General features: G+C 35.7%; 1 protein-coding gene across 10 annotated transcripts in view; it reads left to right on the top strand.

Moving 5' to 3' along the window:
- The window catches only part of LOC134529668 (galactosylgalactosylxylosylprotein 3-beta-glucuronosyltransferase S), a 32,363-nt gene extending 22,357 nt beyond the window's left edge, over positions 1–10,006 (top strand). For 8 of the 10 annotated variants that reach the window (XM_063363999.1, XM_063364001.1, XM_063364003.1 and 5 more), the window contains 3 exons: positions 857–1,063; positions 2,090–2,225; positions 3,430–4,466. In XM_063363999.1, coding sequence (XP_063220069.1) covers positions 857–1,063; positions 2,090–2,225; positions 3,430–3,647 — 561 coding nt within the window. In that variant the 3' untranslated portion in view covers positions 3,648–4,466. Of the gene's footprint in view, positions 1–856; positions 1,064–2,089; positions 2,226–3,429; positions 4,467–6,615; positions 6,753–7,200 lie in introns of those variants that run through there. The other 2 variants (XM_063364005.1, XM_063364004.1) reach the window with 2 other exon arrangements.
- Positions 10,007–14,097: the final 4,091 nt, after the last annotated feature.

Below are 14,097 nucleotides of genomic sequence, written 5' to 3'. Positions count from 1 at the left end.
AAGGAGCTGTATTTAAGCTAGGTCGAAATGTACCTAAGCTAGGTCGAAATGTACCTAGCCAGTGATCCCTACCCCCAGAGAAATCTGGGGGAAATAAAGCAGATAGTTGGAAATTGGGTTATTGCTTTCTGCTCACCTCTCCTCTTCCTTCCTCTGGAGCGGCCCTTGGGTGCTCGCTCTAGAACCCCACCTCCCTCTGGAGCGGCCCTTGGGTGCTCGCTCTAGATCTCCTCCCCTGGAGCGGCCTTCGGGTGCTCTCTCTAAGGCACCAACTAACGCCCCTTCCTCGCACTGTACCTGACCACACCCCTCCTCTACCCCTGGCCCAGCAAAAGGGCAGGTTAGTGCCAATATCTGTGAGTCAAGGAGCAGCTGCCAGCCTACCAGTGGGCCTTTCGCCCCACCTCACGCCACTCCATCACCCGACGCTGTTGCCGGGACACATCAATGTTTTTATGAGTAAATTAAATCAATTATAAAACAAAAAAGTAATTTTAATTTAAAAATAAAATTGAAAAAAGTAAACTATAAAAACTATTACAAAAAAATTAACTATTAAAGATTGCAAAACAAAATACAATGTAACAAAGTTGCCAGTGCACAATGGCCACACTATGTCTATGTATTTTGTTGACAGTCCATAATATGTCATACCCATCTCAAAAGTTCTCCAACTGCCAGTGGGCATGTTACAGACATAAATAAACAATTATAAAAGTTTTGAAGTTTATTAAGAGTTACACATATTTTCAAGTCATTTTTAGTTTTTAATGGAAATTTGGTAGGCATAAGTAAAAGTAAAATTTTGAAGTGTAGCATGACAGTAGAAGAATTTTTGTTTTATTTTTGCTTACAGGGAAAAGTTGTAGGATTCTTTGATTCATGGCCATCAAAACGTATGTTTCCTGTTGACATGGCAGGGTTTGCTGTTAGTGTGAAACTATTGTTGGAGCATCCAAATGCAACAATGCCATTCAAAGCTGGTTATGAAGAAGATGAGTTCTTGAAAAGTTTGGAAGTAAATCTAGAAGACATAGAGCCAAAAGGAAATTTTTGCACAAAGGTATTATTTAAATATATATGTGTGTGTGTGTGTGTGTGCGTGTTTTTATATTTATATATATATATACTGTGTACTACATGTCTCCTTAATCCTTTTTAATGGCATTATGATTTATGAAAGTATTAATGTTTTTTTACTTCATTTCATCTTAAATAATTAACTGAATGCTGTTTGTAGAGAATAAAATACTCAGTATTTTGAAAATAATATGTATTTAAATAATGGTGTTTAAGTCATAATTGAGGAGTCAAGGAAATTAGTAATGTTCACAAGTTAAATTTGCACTATAGTGTCTAATTCTACATGACAAAAATAGACATGATTTTCGCAGGCTGTATATTTATTATTTCCGTGTAGTAACCATATTATCTGAATATAAGTCAATATTGTTTGCTAGTTTCTTGTATGAATTTTTTGGAAGTGAACTTATTTTGGAGACCTAAAGTTTGAAACAGTCTACCATGATATTTAAATCGGTGCAGGTAAACAAATAGTTCATGTTTCATGAATGGTGCAATTGGTTCATACCATAAATTGTTTCAAATATATTAATATTTGGTACAAATAGCTTGCCAAATGTTCAATCTTCAATACAATACAAAAATGATGCAAATTAAACATAATTTTTTTAGTTTAATTGTAATTTATTTTATTTACACCTAATGGATGTCAAATGATTCTATGTACTGTCTTCAATGGAACAGTTCACTTTCATACATTTTTTGGTGTTTGATAAAATGATATTTGAATTGCTTAAACTTTAGTTTTGTTACAGTTTATACATTTTGATGTGTACTAAAACTTGGGGATCGACATAGAGGTCAACCTGTGTTTGGATAAATATGGTTTGTTAACAGAAGCAAAACATATGTGTTCAGTATTTTTAGGGTAGGTTTAAAATCAAAATGAGTTCACTTTGTGTAGTTTTAAAAATTTATGTCATCATTAAATTATTTTCCATAATTTTGTTTAAACAAAATTGAATTAGAAAGTTGTATTGCATATATTATTGTTTATATGTGGCAGATATTAGTATGGCACACACAAACTGCAAAGAAACCAGTACCGACAATCAAGATAGGACATAATATTGATGGAAACTTAAAAGACCTGTTAGAAGAGCTTCATTTCCTTGGAATGGCAGAAAAAAGCAGCAGCAAAGGTTAGTATAAAGTCTTGAATTGTTAGCTAACATAAAAATATTTTATTTCTCTGCTGAAAGTTTATGTGCTCAGAAGGTTAACTCGATCCCAATCATCAATTTCAGATTTTATGAAGAAATATTGTGGAAATAAGACTATATTAATTTATTTGTATGTACTGTATTTACCCGCATGTGGATCATAGATTTTATGCGTTTTTTTTTTGTTTAAAAAAATGTACTATGACCCATATGTGAAAATTTCCATTTTGGGTTTAAAAAAAATGAACATTGCACTGTTGTGGTTGACTATATGCTTAAATAACTAGCCTGTGTTGGTTTTTAATAAATATGTCATGAGTCAATATAAATTGTTCAATAAAATATCTCGGCAGTGAGTGTAAAGCATCATGAATTGTGCGGTTTAAGCTACATCTGCTGCCTGTCGTGCGGCACACGGCAAGAGGGGGAATCTAAAAATAAACCAGCCAGAGAGCGAGAGAGAACGAGGGGAAGGGAGTGCATGTTTCCACGCAGCAGTGTTTATGGTTCTTCCTCCCCCTCTCCTCTTCGTGAACTGGCTCCGTACACAATTATCATGTCTACCTCGACAGGTTTTTGTGACGCAACCGTGTCCCAACAATGTTTTTGCGTGATATTTCCTAGCTTTCTACCGCAACATTTCATTCATGAAAAAAACTGCTGTAAAGGGCGTACTTGTTTTTGTTGAAGAAACTGATAAAAAATTGACAAGGCAATAGCCTGCGGTCTTGGGGAAGACGGGAAGGGAAACATAGGTATGTATGAAAAATAGCATTATTTTCCTTTGTAATTTTTGTTAGATAGTACTAGAGTGAAGATGGAGGGGGAGGGCGAGGAAGGGCCATAAAAGATGAACAGGGGAAAGATTAAGGACATGGGTGCCGTTTCTTTCGTGGCAATAAGCTACGGACCATGAAGACTTCACTTGTATTCTTTTGGCGACAGTTACATGGCACGATTGATATTCGAGGGCGACCCTTATGGTGAAAATGTTTGATTTTTTTGCCCAAAATTAAGAGTGCGACCAATACGAAGAGGTGACCCTTCTGCGGGTAAATACAGTATTACCCAGCTATATAAATTTAAAAAATGAACTGCTGTGTGTCCATGACAAGACTAATATTTTTTCCACTTTTTATATTAAACACACGCGCAGTGCTAAGACACTGGACTTGCATTCCAGAGGACTTCAGTTTGAATCCTGGTCTGGCCATCACTTCTGACAATTGCTGGAGTGGTGGTTCCTTACAAGAGTACATAGATGATTCCTTCTCCAATAACCCATTTTTATTTAGTTGTGTGCTATTGTCTGTAAATTACCTTGCATTTGAAAAAATATGTTCAGCCCAAGCATGTCGTTTTTATGGATTTTATCCATTTTCCTGGATATTTGAAGAGTAAAACAGATTGGCAGAAAAACAGCAACATTCACTGTTATTTACCATGTTTGGGCCGGTATTTTCGCATTAAAATTATGTTCCTGTATATTACATTTTACTTCGCTATTAATTAACAAGTAGATGTCTGACAGTGTACAACTACCATTACGTGTGGCGCCATGACACTTCCAAGCTTTATATCAGCAGATGAAAAACATTTACCCAATGGCACCATTTCACCCAAGCACTGAAGTACAGCAATACCTATGGTTGTGAGGTAAATGTTTTTGGTATGTTGAAAGATTAGAAATGTCATGGCTATACTCTGTATTTTAATTATTTGCTGATTCAGAGTTTTTGACACCATGTTGTTTCAACTTGTTTATATGCCTTTTAGATGTGTTATGATGGTGAAAAAACTACAGTCATCACCAAATGAATGTTTGTAAAAATAAAGTAATTGTTAAAATTCTTAGCAGTTGTTTAAATGGTTGAGGCTTATCAAAACAAAATGTTCAACCATCTTGTTTTCCTGAAATTCTGAACAAACTTGACGGTGTGTTGAAAGATCTTCAGCGGCATGAAAATATGTACATGTTGTTCATATGGCAATCCACAATCTGCGTAGCAAAGTTTTTTGATACTTTTTTTTGCCTTAAAACCGGACAGCAAAATGACTGATGCAAAAAAACCTGTTACAGGAAAACTTTGTGTGCACGAAAAATAGAAGGACTTGCCAATGATGATTGCCTTGTGCATTGTAGAAAGCTAAAATCTAAAGCATGATGACAATATATATTTTTCTTTTGAACTTGTTAGTCACAGATTGGGGGAAATAAGTCAAATACAGTAAACTCCCGGTATATCGCGCCTCGATTGATCGCGGAATCGGGTATATCGCGGGTCAAACCATGTCCCCCAGTCAGAAATGAATAATAATAATGGAATAAATGGTTGACAGCCGATTAGGATAATTTTGCGTTGTAACTAACAAACTAAGCATCGGGCAGAAAAAAGCCTAGGCGTAGAAAATGTCCGCAGTAAAATTCTAAACAAGATATCTCCGTACATTATTCCTCTATCTTGTAGGGTTTTCAAATTATGGTCCAATCCAGCCCAGTGATATTTTCTGAAACACTAGTTCTTAACGTCGCTTTATCTCACAAATGAAGCATTGGACAGGGGACCTGATAAAGCCCACCGTCCAGCGACATCCAGCGTGACTCGGCTGGGGATTGATGTTGGATAGGCTTGTTTTTCGGCAAGCGCGGGTTAGGGAGAGGCGAGCCGAGAATATGGAGAGAGGTAGAGATTAGAGCGGGCAGAAACACGAGGGGGAGTGGGGGAGGGAATGTGTTCACGCAGCACACAGGCAGAGCATGAGTCACTTGACTGAGCAGCGTCGCTGCGTACAAGGCAAAATCAGGTAGTCCGGTGTTTAAAATTCCACTCCAGAATCTTAATTGGTACTTTACTGGACATCTGTATATAAATGTTTTGTTACAACTTAAACCTACAGACGTAATATTATTGGGTAATTCATTGTATTATACAAGTTCATCTTTTTACTTTGGTATAATATTTTAACATTAAATAGTAAAGTAAATCGGCTAGCGTATTTTTAATCTTTGCCCAGGAATTCCCAGTGGTCCAATATTTACGTGAACCATACTGTACCACTTTTGCCGTGAGGTAGTAAACAAGTCCCGGAAATGTTTATGTGTAGCGGTCTCCCGACCTTTAAACAGAGGCTGGGGAATATAACACTTGCCGATCCGAGCCACACACACTCAGCAACTCGACACAGCGTTTGGTGAAATAAGTAAAGACAAAGTTTAACACGGTTTTTAATACGGCGTCACTGATTGCGCTAAAATTAAATTGGCGCAATTTTTGTTTCCCACATGTGACCATTTATAATTTACTGTAAGCATGGATAATAAAGTTTAACCACTTGACACGATAGACGATTCTTTATTTTTTATTGTACGAATGCTAGAATCGTTTTTTTCCTGTATCTGCGTCCTGCTTCTACAAAAGACAAGCTATCTGTAAGTAAATCTAGAACTTTTATTTTGTCAATCAAACTCGGTACTTTGCGATTCATATTCGGTTTGAAGTATCACTACGGCCTTTCTTTTTAGAAGACTTTGACCACAGAATCGTGTGTAACCGCACGCACTGCACTTACTTTGTTACGGACACTTAGACGAAGCAGATACTGTGGCTGACACCACGAGACTGGCAGCAGCTTGTGTGCCGCACGTGTGTATGGCGGCGTGTGGCGCGCTCGTAGGCCGTGCGACAAACTGCGCGGCACGCGGAAAAATAAAAACAATTCAACATTTAATATTTATCTTTAAAATTTATTATTTTTTATTTTTTCACCCGTGTTTAGTGAAAACTGCGGATGCAAAGTCCGCACAAAGGCGGGCCGTCTATACTGTGCGTGCTTGCCGATCTATTAGAACACAGGCGGTGTTTTATGCCTTTTGACCTTGGTCACATCGAAACATCGCGGTTATGCAACAACGCGGGTAAAAGTTATGTCCCCCGACAACCGCGTTAAATAGGGAGTGTACTGTAGTAACTAAGTTAAAGCTTGGTTAAGTTAGGTAAGCTATGGTAATAAAATGTCACTTTTGTTAAAATTGTAATTTATGTATTATTAATGTAGCTTACCTAACCTAACCAACCTTTCACCATAGTTACTATTCACCTTCATTTCCGGAAGCCGAAAATCAACCACCTTCAAGTAAAATAAATACTGTACTTGCAATATTTTTAACACCCTTTTGGCAAAAAAAAAAAAAAGCGGGGGGGGGGGGGAGGGGGGTTTACTCAAGCCTGGACACAAGAAAATTTATTTCATTAATTTATCTCACTTAGTGTCAATGAGCCTGTACTTTCAAAATTTACTTTTGTTATTTTACTTTGTACATTTAAAATTAAGTGAAACCTAATGTGAATTTATGTTTTGAACATTACAGGATTTTTAAATGCTATGAACAGGATTTGGAAACAGTTCTTGGTGGCAGGCCTAATTTAACACAAATAAATTTATATAAAAAAAATTTGTTTCACTTTATATATACATGTTTCAATGTAGTAAATGTTTTATATTTTGTGACGTGCTTCAATACATGTAATACATTACAATAGATTACATTTAATTATTTCAACAAAAACAAGTCTCCTTTGGATTACCATTTGTAAACAAACACATGCAATTTTCAAATTAACTAATTTTGACAGTTATATTATAAAATGGTAAGCTAATGTTGGAGCTACCCACAAAATATCATTACTAGTCTATTCTTTCAAAGCACTAAACAAAAATATAGGGAAGAATTAATAATAATTGTTTAAAACTACGTATACTGCTTTATGAATCATCATCCACCTGCTAAAGAGTAATAGAATGTTGTGAGCGTAAAAACATTGTTTATAGTGAGAAATGATTGTTCATGACAGTTGAAGGAAAAGTGCTGGCTATTTATGTGCTAAAATATAGGCTATAAGTATTTAATATATGTATTTAAAAATTAAAATATATATATATTTTTTTTTTACAGGTGTCAAAAGTTACATAACTGTGAATGGCAAGCCTCATCCAGCATAAAATTTTAACTGTGGATTGTAAGCTATGTACTGCACAAAGTTTTAACTGTCAAAAATGTTCGACAATATTGTTGAGTGATTATTTTTACATTTGTATGATATTATATGCTATTATAAAAGAAGATATTTGGTCTTCTTTACACTTTTGATTCAAAGGATTGATATTAAAGCACATAAAAGCTTATAGAAATTTTTATTAGCATTTCACTTTGAATAGGTGATAGATTTTTTTTAGCAATTGTATAAACTCCTAGAATTTGGCACTAGATTTGTTTTAGAATCTAAAGCACCTATAACTTGTTCTTTACTGATTGAAGTTACCTTTTTAATGATGTGTTTTCATTTAGTTTGTGATAATTTGTGAGTTCTCAGTTTTGTGACTGAGGGTACTGTTAACATTTTTACAATGCTTGTATTTTCATTCTAAGAATTTTTATATGAGTTTTAAATTAATAAAAGTTTTGCAGAAAATTAACCTAATGCAGTGCTGACAAATGTTAATAAAAATAAACATTTAATATATAGACCATTGCAAATAAAGTTTTTATGTAGGTTTGCAATAAAACAAGAATATAATACAAAATGTTTTTTAAATGTAAGGACAAACTTATTCTTTATAAATAGTACAAATTTTTAAACTCTGATTGTGTGTTTTTGTTAATAATTTTGTTCGAAATAAACTGTTTTAGTTTGGTCCCGCCATTTTTACTCCGAAATGTGTTTGTAAATTGTCATTGAAAATGTCTTTAAATTGTGTAATAAATTGCAAAGATTCAAGTTACATGCACCATTTTATCATGAAAAATAGTGTATTTTTCAGTTTCGTCAACATCACTGATGTCAGGAAGTATACAGTACAAATTACTGATATTTAAGTTGCGTGATGTATAAATGTATGTTACAGATTATTGCTTTTGTTATAAGTAGGCCTGAGCAAGTATCAGAGTTTTAGTTCCAATTGAATTTTAATACAAATACCTATAGCAAGAGTGGGGATTGCTTTTTAATAATCTATGATAGTTTAAAAGTCAGATTTTTACTAATATTTTCTTATATAACAATTTTGTGAAATATCTATTGCTATTTATGTTACAACAAAAAATATAAAATAAGTTTTATTTTCTAATTTTTATGATTCTTTTTTTCCAAACTGATTATTAATCGCTTGGTTTCTTATCACAAAATTTCAGATTTTAGATAGTACTGCCATTTGAACTTACTTATTTTGTGGATTTTGAAGTGAAACTTCTTTACTGAGGGGACAACCATTTTCGAGCATTATGAAAATTCTGGTGGGGAACCGGTAGAGCAGGAGAGTTTATCCAACGCATGCTATATGCTAGTAGTAATAGCTGAAAGGGTAGAGGTAGAAATGACGCAGCAGTGATGCTACAGAATTCTCATAAAGCTACTTGTGTTTTTCTACTTATCAATTTTCTTAACAGCTGACGATTGATGCTGCCATATTTCTTTTATTTTATTTAAAGACTCTCCCTAAAATTTATTAATTCTTGTGGAAAAGTTATTTATTTGTGCAATTGAGTTAATAATTATCATTCATTTTTACGTGGATAATTTGATCGAAAATGAAAATAATTCTTCTCTATCTATACATAAAAAGCAATAAGTTTCACTTCTGTCGTGCATAAATTCCACGCGCACAATTTGTTTTTACAATTGTGTGTTTGAGATTGAATATGAATAACAAATTATTTGTTTTGATGTTCAAAATTTTTAATATTTGCACAGGCCTAGCTATAAGCTATTATTTGCTGTTATGGCATGTTGTCATGTACAGTGTGTGTGGCAGTGGTAGCTGGCATCATGTGTTTCAAATGATCGTACAGAGGTTTGCTTTCTCAGCTAAGCTCCAAAATTGATTACTTGTTGGGCCAGAAGTCAAATTGCTGTGACACCTGCAGTATGCACACACTATCTGATAGCAAATTATATTCATGCTAGCCAGCTTCTATGGAGTCCCACACCCACTACTACATTTAGTTGAATTTTATGTATTTACAGTGTCCTTTGTGGCCAGAATTGCTAACGCTAATATTGATGTGGTGAGGGTTGTGGGTTTGTTTCCAGCACACTTTATGAGCACAGAGTCGGTACCCAAGTGGTTTAGAGTCCACTATAATCTCAGGGGTTCTGTTGCCACAAGCCACTGTGCATAGTTGTACAATGTAAAACCCTATCAAAATGTATGTAGTTTCATCCATTTTTCATTTATTTGTCTAAGAATGTGCCGCCTTTTGGTCTTGTGCCCATGACAGTTTTGTATGTTTTACAGCAGGAAGCCTAAGATGTACATCAAGTTCTGTCCCTGCCCGAACACACCCGAATATTCACCTTCGGCCAGCCTCGGGTTTATTTATATATATTTATATTTCTCTGTTTATTTTAATGTAGCTATACTAACCTAACTAACCGTCCATAGTGTTTTAAAGTGTTTTAATGTAGCTAACCTAACCGACCACTTTTAATATTTGAATTCATTTTTCCTGTGCAAAAATAAAACAAATACCGAGGTTGGCCGAAGGTGAATATTTGGGCATGTTCGGGATGGGACAGAATTTGATGTACATCTTATTTGAAGCTGTAAAAGATAAGCCTAAGACTAACATAAAATGAAACATATTGTCTGTGAAAGAAACACACTACATTATAAAAGATTTTATATTTTGATGCTTGTTACTGTTTGACAAAGTCATTGTTTAAAATATTGTATTAGTTTGCATTAAATACTTTCAATAGAAACTGTTGAAAAATATTCATTTTTTTCTTTTTCAATTTACACTTCGCCTGCTCCTACACAATTTTTATTATTTTGCCTGTGAAAGGTGTAAAATTGGAACAACTCATAGTTTAGCTCATTATTAGGAACTTTACTTCCCCTGAAGAGGGATAATATAATCATTTCACTTTACTCACTCAATTTTGAGTATATTGTTACATGGTGAGATGTTAACACAAGTACAATTAATTACAAAATAATTATCTGCAACTCCTGCCATATGTAATAATGGTGGTTCAAAAATATGCTTGCAGAGAGGATTAATTAAAGAAGTAACAAGAATGCTTTAAGTAACAACTTATGACTTCTGTTTGGGGTAAACGGTGAGAGGTAATCTCAATTATTTAATCACCATTTAAGGACTGCCAGTATTTTAAATTACCATTAATCCAATCTTTATGTTGTAACTAAAGGACTCATTCATTTACCATTTCACCAGCTATCTTATTAGTTATTAGTAGGCCTGTGCGAAAATCAGTTTTTTGTTTGAATCAAATATGAATAGCAAATTATTCGTGAAATTGTATATCTAATTTGACTAGTAAAAATGAATTAGAATACTGCAAAATTTTTTTTTAAGTCATGTAACAACTTGTGGAAAACTAGACAGATAATACTAAAATGAAAGGTTGGTTAAGTTTAGTTAACTACAATAATTATAGGGAAAATGTTAAAATATTTAAATTATCAAATAAATAATTGTTTTTTGATTATGCAGCTAACCGACCTTAAAATAACCTAACTTAACCTAACCAACTTTTCTTTTTATTCGCCTTATTTTCCACAACCTTTAACTCTACACATTAATCCAGAAAATATTCATGAACGGCAAAATGCCTGAAATCCATTGCAGTCTATTTCCCGGAAAAGCGAATATTTTTTAATATGCTGTATTCCCAAATTAGCAGAGACTGACTGAGCTAATATTATCATATTTAAACCTTAGTTATTCGTGAGTTTTATATGTTAATGGAAGCCAGGTAAATATTATTTTGGTTCAGAAATATTAACACAATTTTTGCTCATTTCAACTGGAATTTTAAACCATCATTTACTTTTTTAAAATTTATTTTTGAGTTGCAACGTCTGTTTTGTCATAGATATATACAGGAAGTAAGCTGCTACTGTATCACATGGTGTTAGATTGATTGTAACAATTTTATATGCCGTTGAAACTATGATGATTACGTCTTTTAATCCCCATCTCAATGGAGTATCCGTATAGTGTGGTGTTTTAGCTCCATGGTTGTTAACATTTTTTCCCCCCACTTTTGGTGCAAGTGACAAAAAGAATACAACTAATATTTTGTTTTCAAGTTTGAAATGACAAATACGCAGTGTTTTGAATTGTTTATGCAATTTTTTCCATTACTACTTAGCGAGACAGTAGCAAAATTTTTTTTTTTACTACTTGTATGTTTAAAATGCTTATTGTTCATGTTTTTGATTATGAAGTCCCATTAAATATAAAAAAAAAAAATATTTATATCACACAAATGACTTGTTCTCAGCAGTGAACTTTGGTATATGATAAACTCACAAGGTATTCTATGCAAAGTATTTGTAAACAAATGAATATTCATTATTTCGAAGTGTTAGTATTCGAGATTGAATCAAATAGTTTAGTATTTTTATTTGAATATTTGCACAGGCCTATTTATTAAGGACTCTCAACTTAAAAAATAAAAACTTAATGTACAATGTTAGTCTCCCTTGAGGGACGTAACTTATAGTTACATTTTGACTGCACCATATACATCTGGAATAACGTTTTCGTTCCCACATACTTCCCTGCCAGAGTGGCTTAACTTACAAATTTACTCAACCGAACTTCAACTTGATGAATAATACTATTTCACGAGACATTACCATGCCCCAAGAAATCCTAATTTAGATTTTAACTCACTTGAACTTCAAGGACTTTAACAGTAGCCCGACAAAATTTTCCAGATTCATACCTAGCCAATCGTTACCTCAGGTCTCTCCTGATACAAGTGATCCTAACTTAAACTTTTTTCTTCTCAAACTCTGCAACCTGAAATGGGAACGTGTTATCTTTAGGAACTCCCTGCTGAGTGAGCCCTGACAAATGGACATCACTGGCTCTAAAACCCACCGCCCACCCTTCCAGGACGATTCAGTGCTGCTTCACCGGCTCTAAAACCCACCGCCCACCCTTCCAGGACGATTCAGTGCTGCTTCACCGGCTCTAAAACCCACCGCCCACCCTTCCAGGACGATTCAGTGCTGCTTCACCGGCTCTAAAAACCCACCGCCCACCCTTCCAGGACGATTCAGTGTTGCTTCACCGGCTCTAAAACCCACCGCCCACCCTTCCAGGACGATTCAGTGCTGCTTCACCGGCTCTAAAACCCACCACCCACCCTTCCAGGACGATTCAGTGCTGCTTCACCGGCTCTAAAACCCACCGCCCACCCTTCCAGGACGATTCAGTGCTGCTTCACCGGCTCTAAAACCCACCGCCCACCCTTCCAGGACGATTCAGTGCTGCTTCACCGGCTCTAAAACCCACCGCCCACCCTTCCAGGATGATTCAGTGCTGCTTCACCGGCTCTAAAACCCACCGCCCACCCTTCCAGGATGATTCAGTGCTGCTTCACCGGCTCTAAAACCCACCGCCCACCCTTCCAGGACGATTCAGTGCTGCTTCACTGGCTCTAAAACCCACCGCCCACCCTTCCAGGACGATTCAGTGCTGCTTCACTGGCTCTAAAACCCACCGCCCACCCTTCCAGGATGATTCCGTGATGGATGCTTCACCCAAATTGCACCACCACAGCCCACGCCAGCTGAGTGAGCCACACTTACCCGTGCACGTGGGTGCATCACCACGATTTTGCCGAAGAGCGACCCAAAACAGTGGCAGGTAAACTTCGCCCAGCGCTCGGCTGAGCCAACACCAGACAGCTCCGCACCACAGCCACCTGAGGAGACGCCACGTGACTGGGCAGCCACAACCACCTCCAAACACAAGGTGCCACACCCACCTCTGGCACAACCTGTTGCTTTGTTTACGTTGGTCATAGTATCCCCCGTCTCCCCTACTATCTCTGCTTTTACAGTCACTATAAATACTTCAGGAATTATATTCTAATACATTTTGCTTTAATGAAGACAAAATTAATCAGATGTAATACAGGCTTAAAAATTCTAGAAAGCAAGATAGCAACTTTTATTTCATATCCCTCCCCAAATTCATGATGGATAAACTATACTCTAGGACATACATTTTTTTTTTACATTATTACATCGCAAGCAATTGGTGACACAGAAAGAATTTGTTTGTTTACCTCTCTAGTTTTCCAGAGGATAAACATTTCATTTACATTACATTTGAAGTAACAGAATTGTACAAAAAAAAATACCTGGAACTGAAAAATCGGAGAACTGCACCGACCTAGTAATCACCTTTATTTTACATGTTAACTTAAGATTTTTTGTTAACGAATGCCAAAGTGAACATAAACCTACATAAATTCTGATTTTAAGGGGGGGGGGGGGGGGGGGGGGGGGGGGGGGAAGACAATCTGAAAATTATTTCCACATGGTATATGCAATTTAAAATTTTTTATAACGAATGTGTCTCCTTTTCATCCATTGTGTTGTACGTCAGCTTTTTCCGGGCGTCTTCGGTACATTACCTTCCTCCTCCCCTCACCCCTTACACACTCCTAGTTGTGTTTTGTCTGTTGAGCTTGCTTACTGACAGTCTATCAGTACACCGATAGGTGGTGCCGTGCACCCGGTCATTAGCATGTATGATACTTGTTGGAGATTACGTTTTATATTTAAGTGAGTGACTTATAAAGTAGCTTCAATTGTTTTTTCCTTGCTTAGTTCTCGTTTGTATGCCACGTTATAAATTTATACCTAGAATTTGTTTTAGTTTGTCTCGTAATATCTGGGTGTATGTTTATTCATGCCTATGACCAGGTTTGGTTATGGCATGTACCTCAGCACACGTTTAAAGCCTTCGCATTTCACTAGCACGCCAATCCTAATAATCACACGATTTTTAAAATAATGATTAATG

The sequence above is a fragment of the Bacillus rossius genome, chromosome 2, assembly GCF_032445375.1.
Source record: "Bacillus rossius redtenbacheri isolate Brsri chromosome 2, Brsri_v3, whole genome shotgun sequence".
NCBI classification, from domain to species: Eukaryota; Metazoa; Arthropoda; class Insecta; order Phasmatodea; family Bacillidae; genus Bacillus; species Bacillus rossius.
Note: the sequence above shows the minus strand (reverse complement) of the source record. Positions and strands in the feature narration are given on the sequence as shown.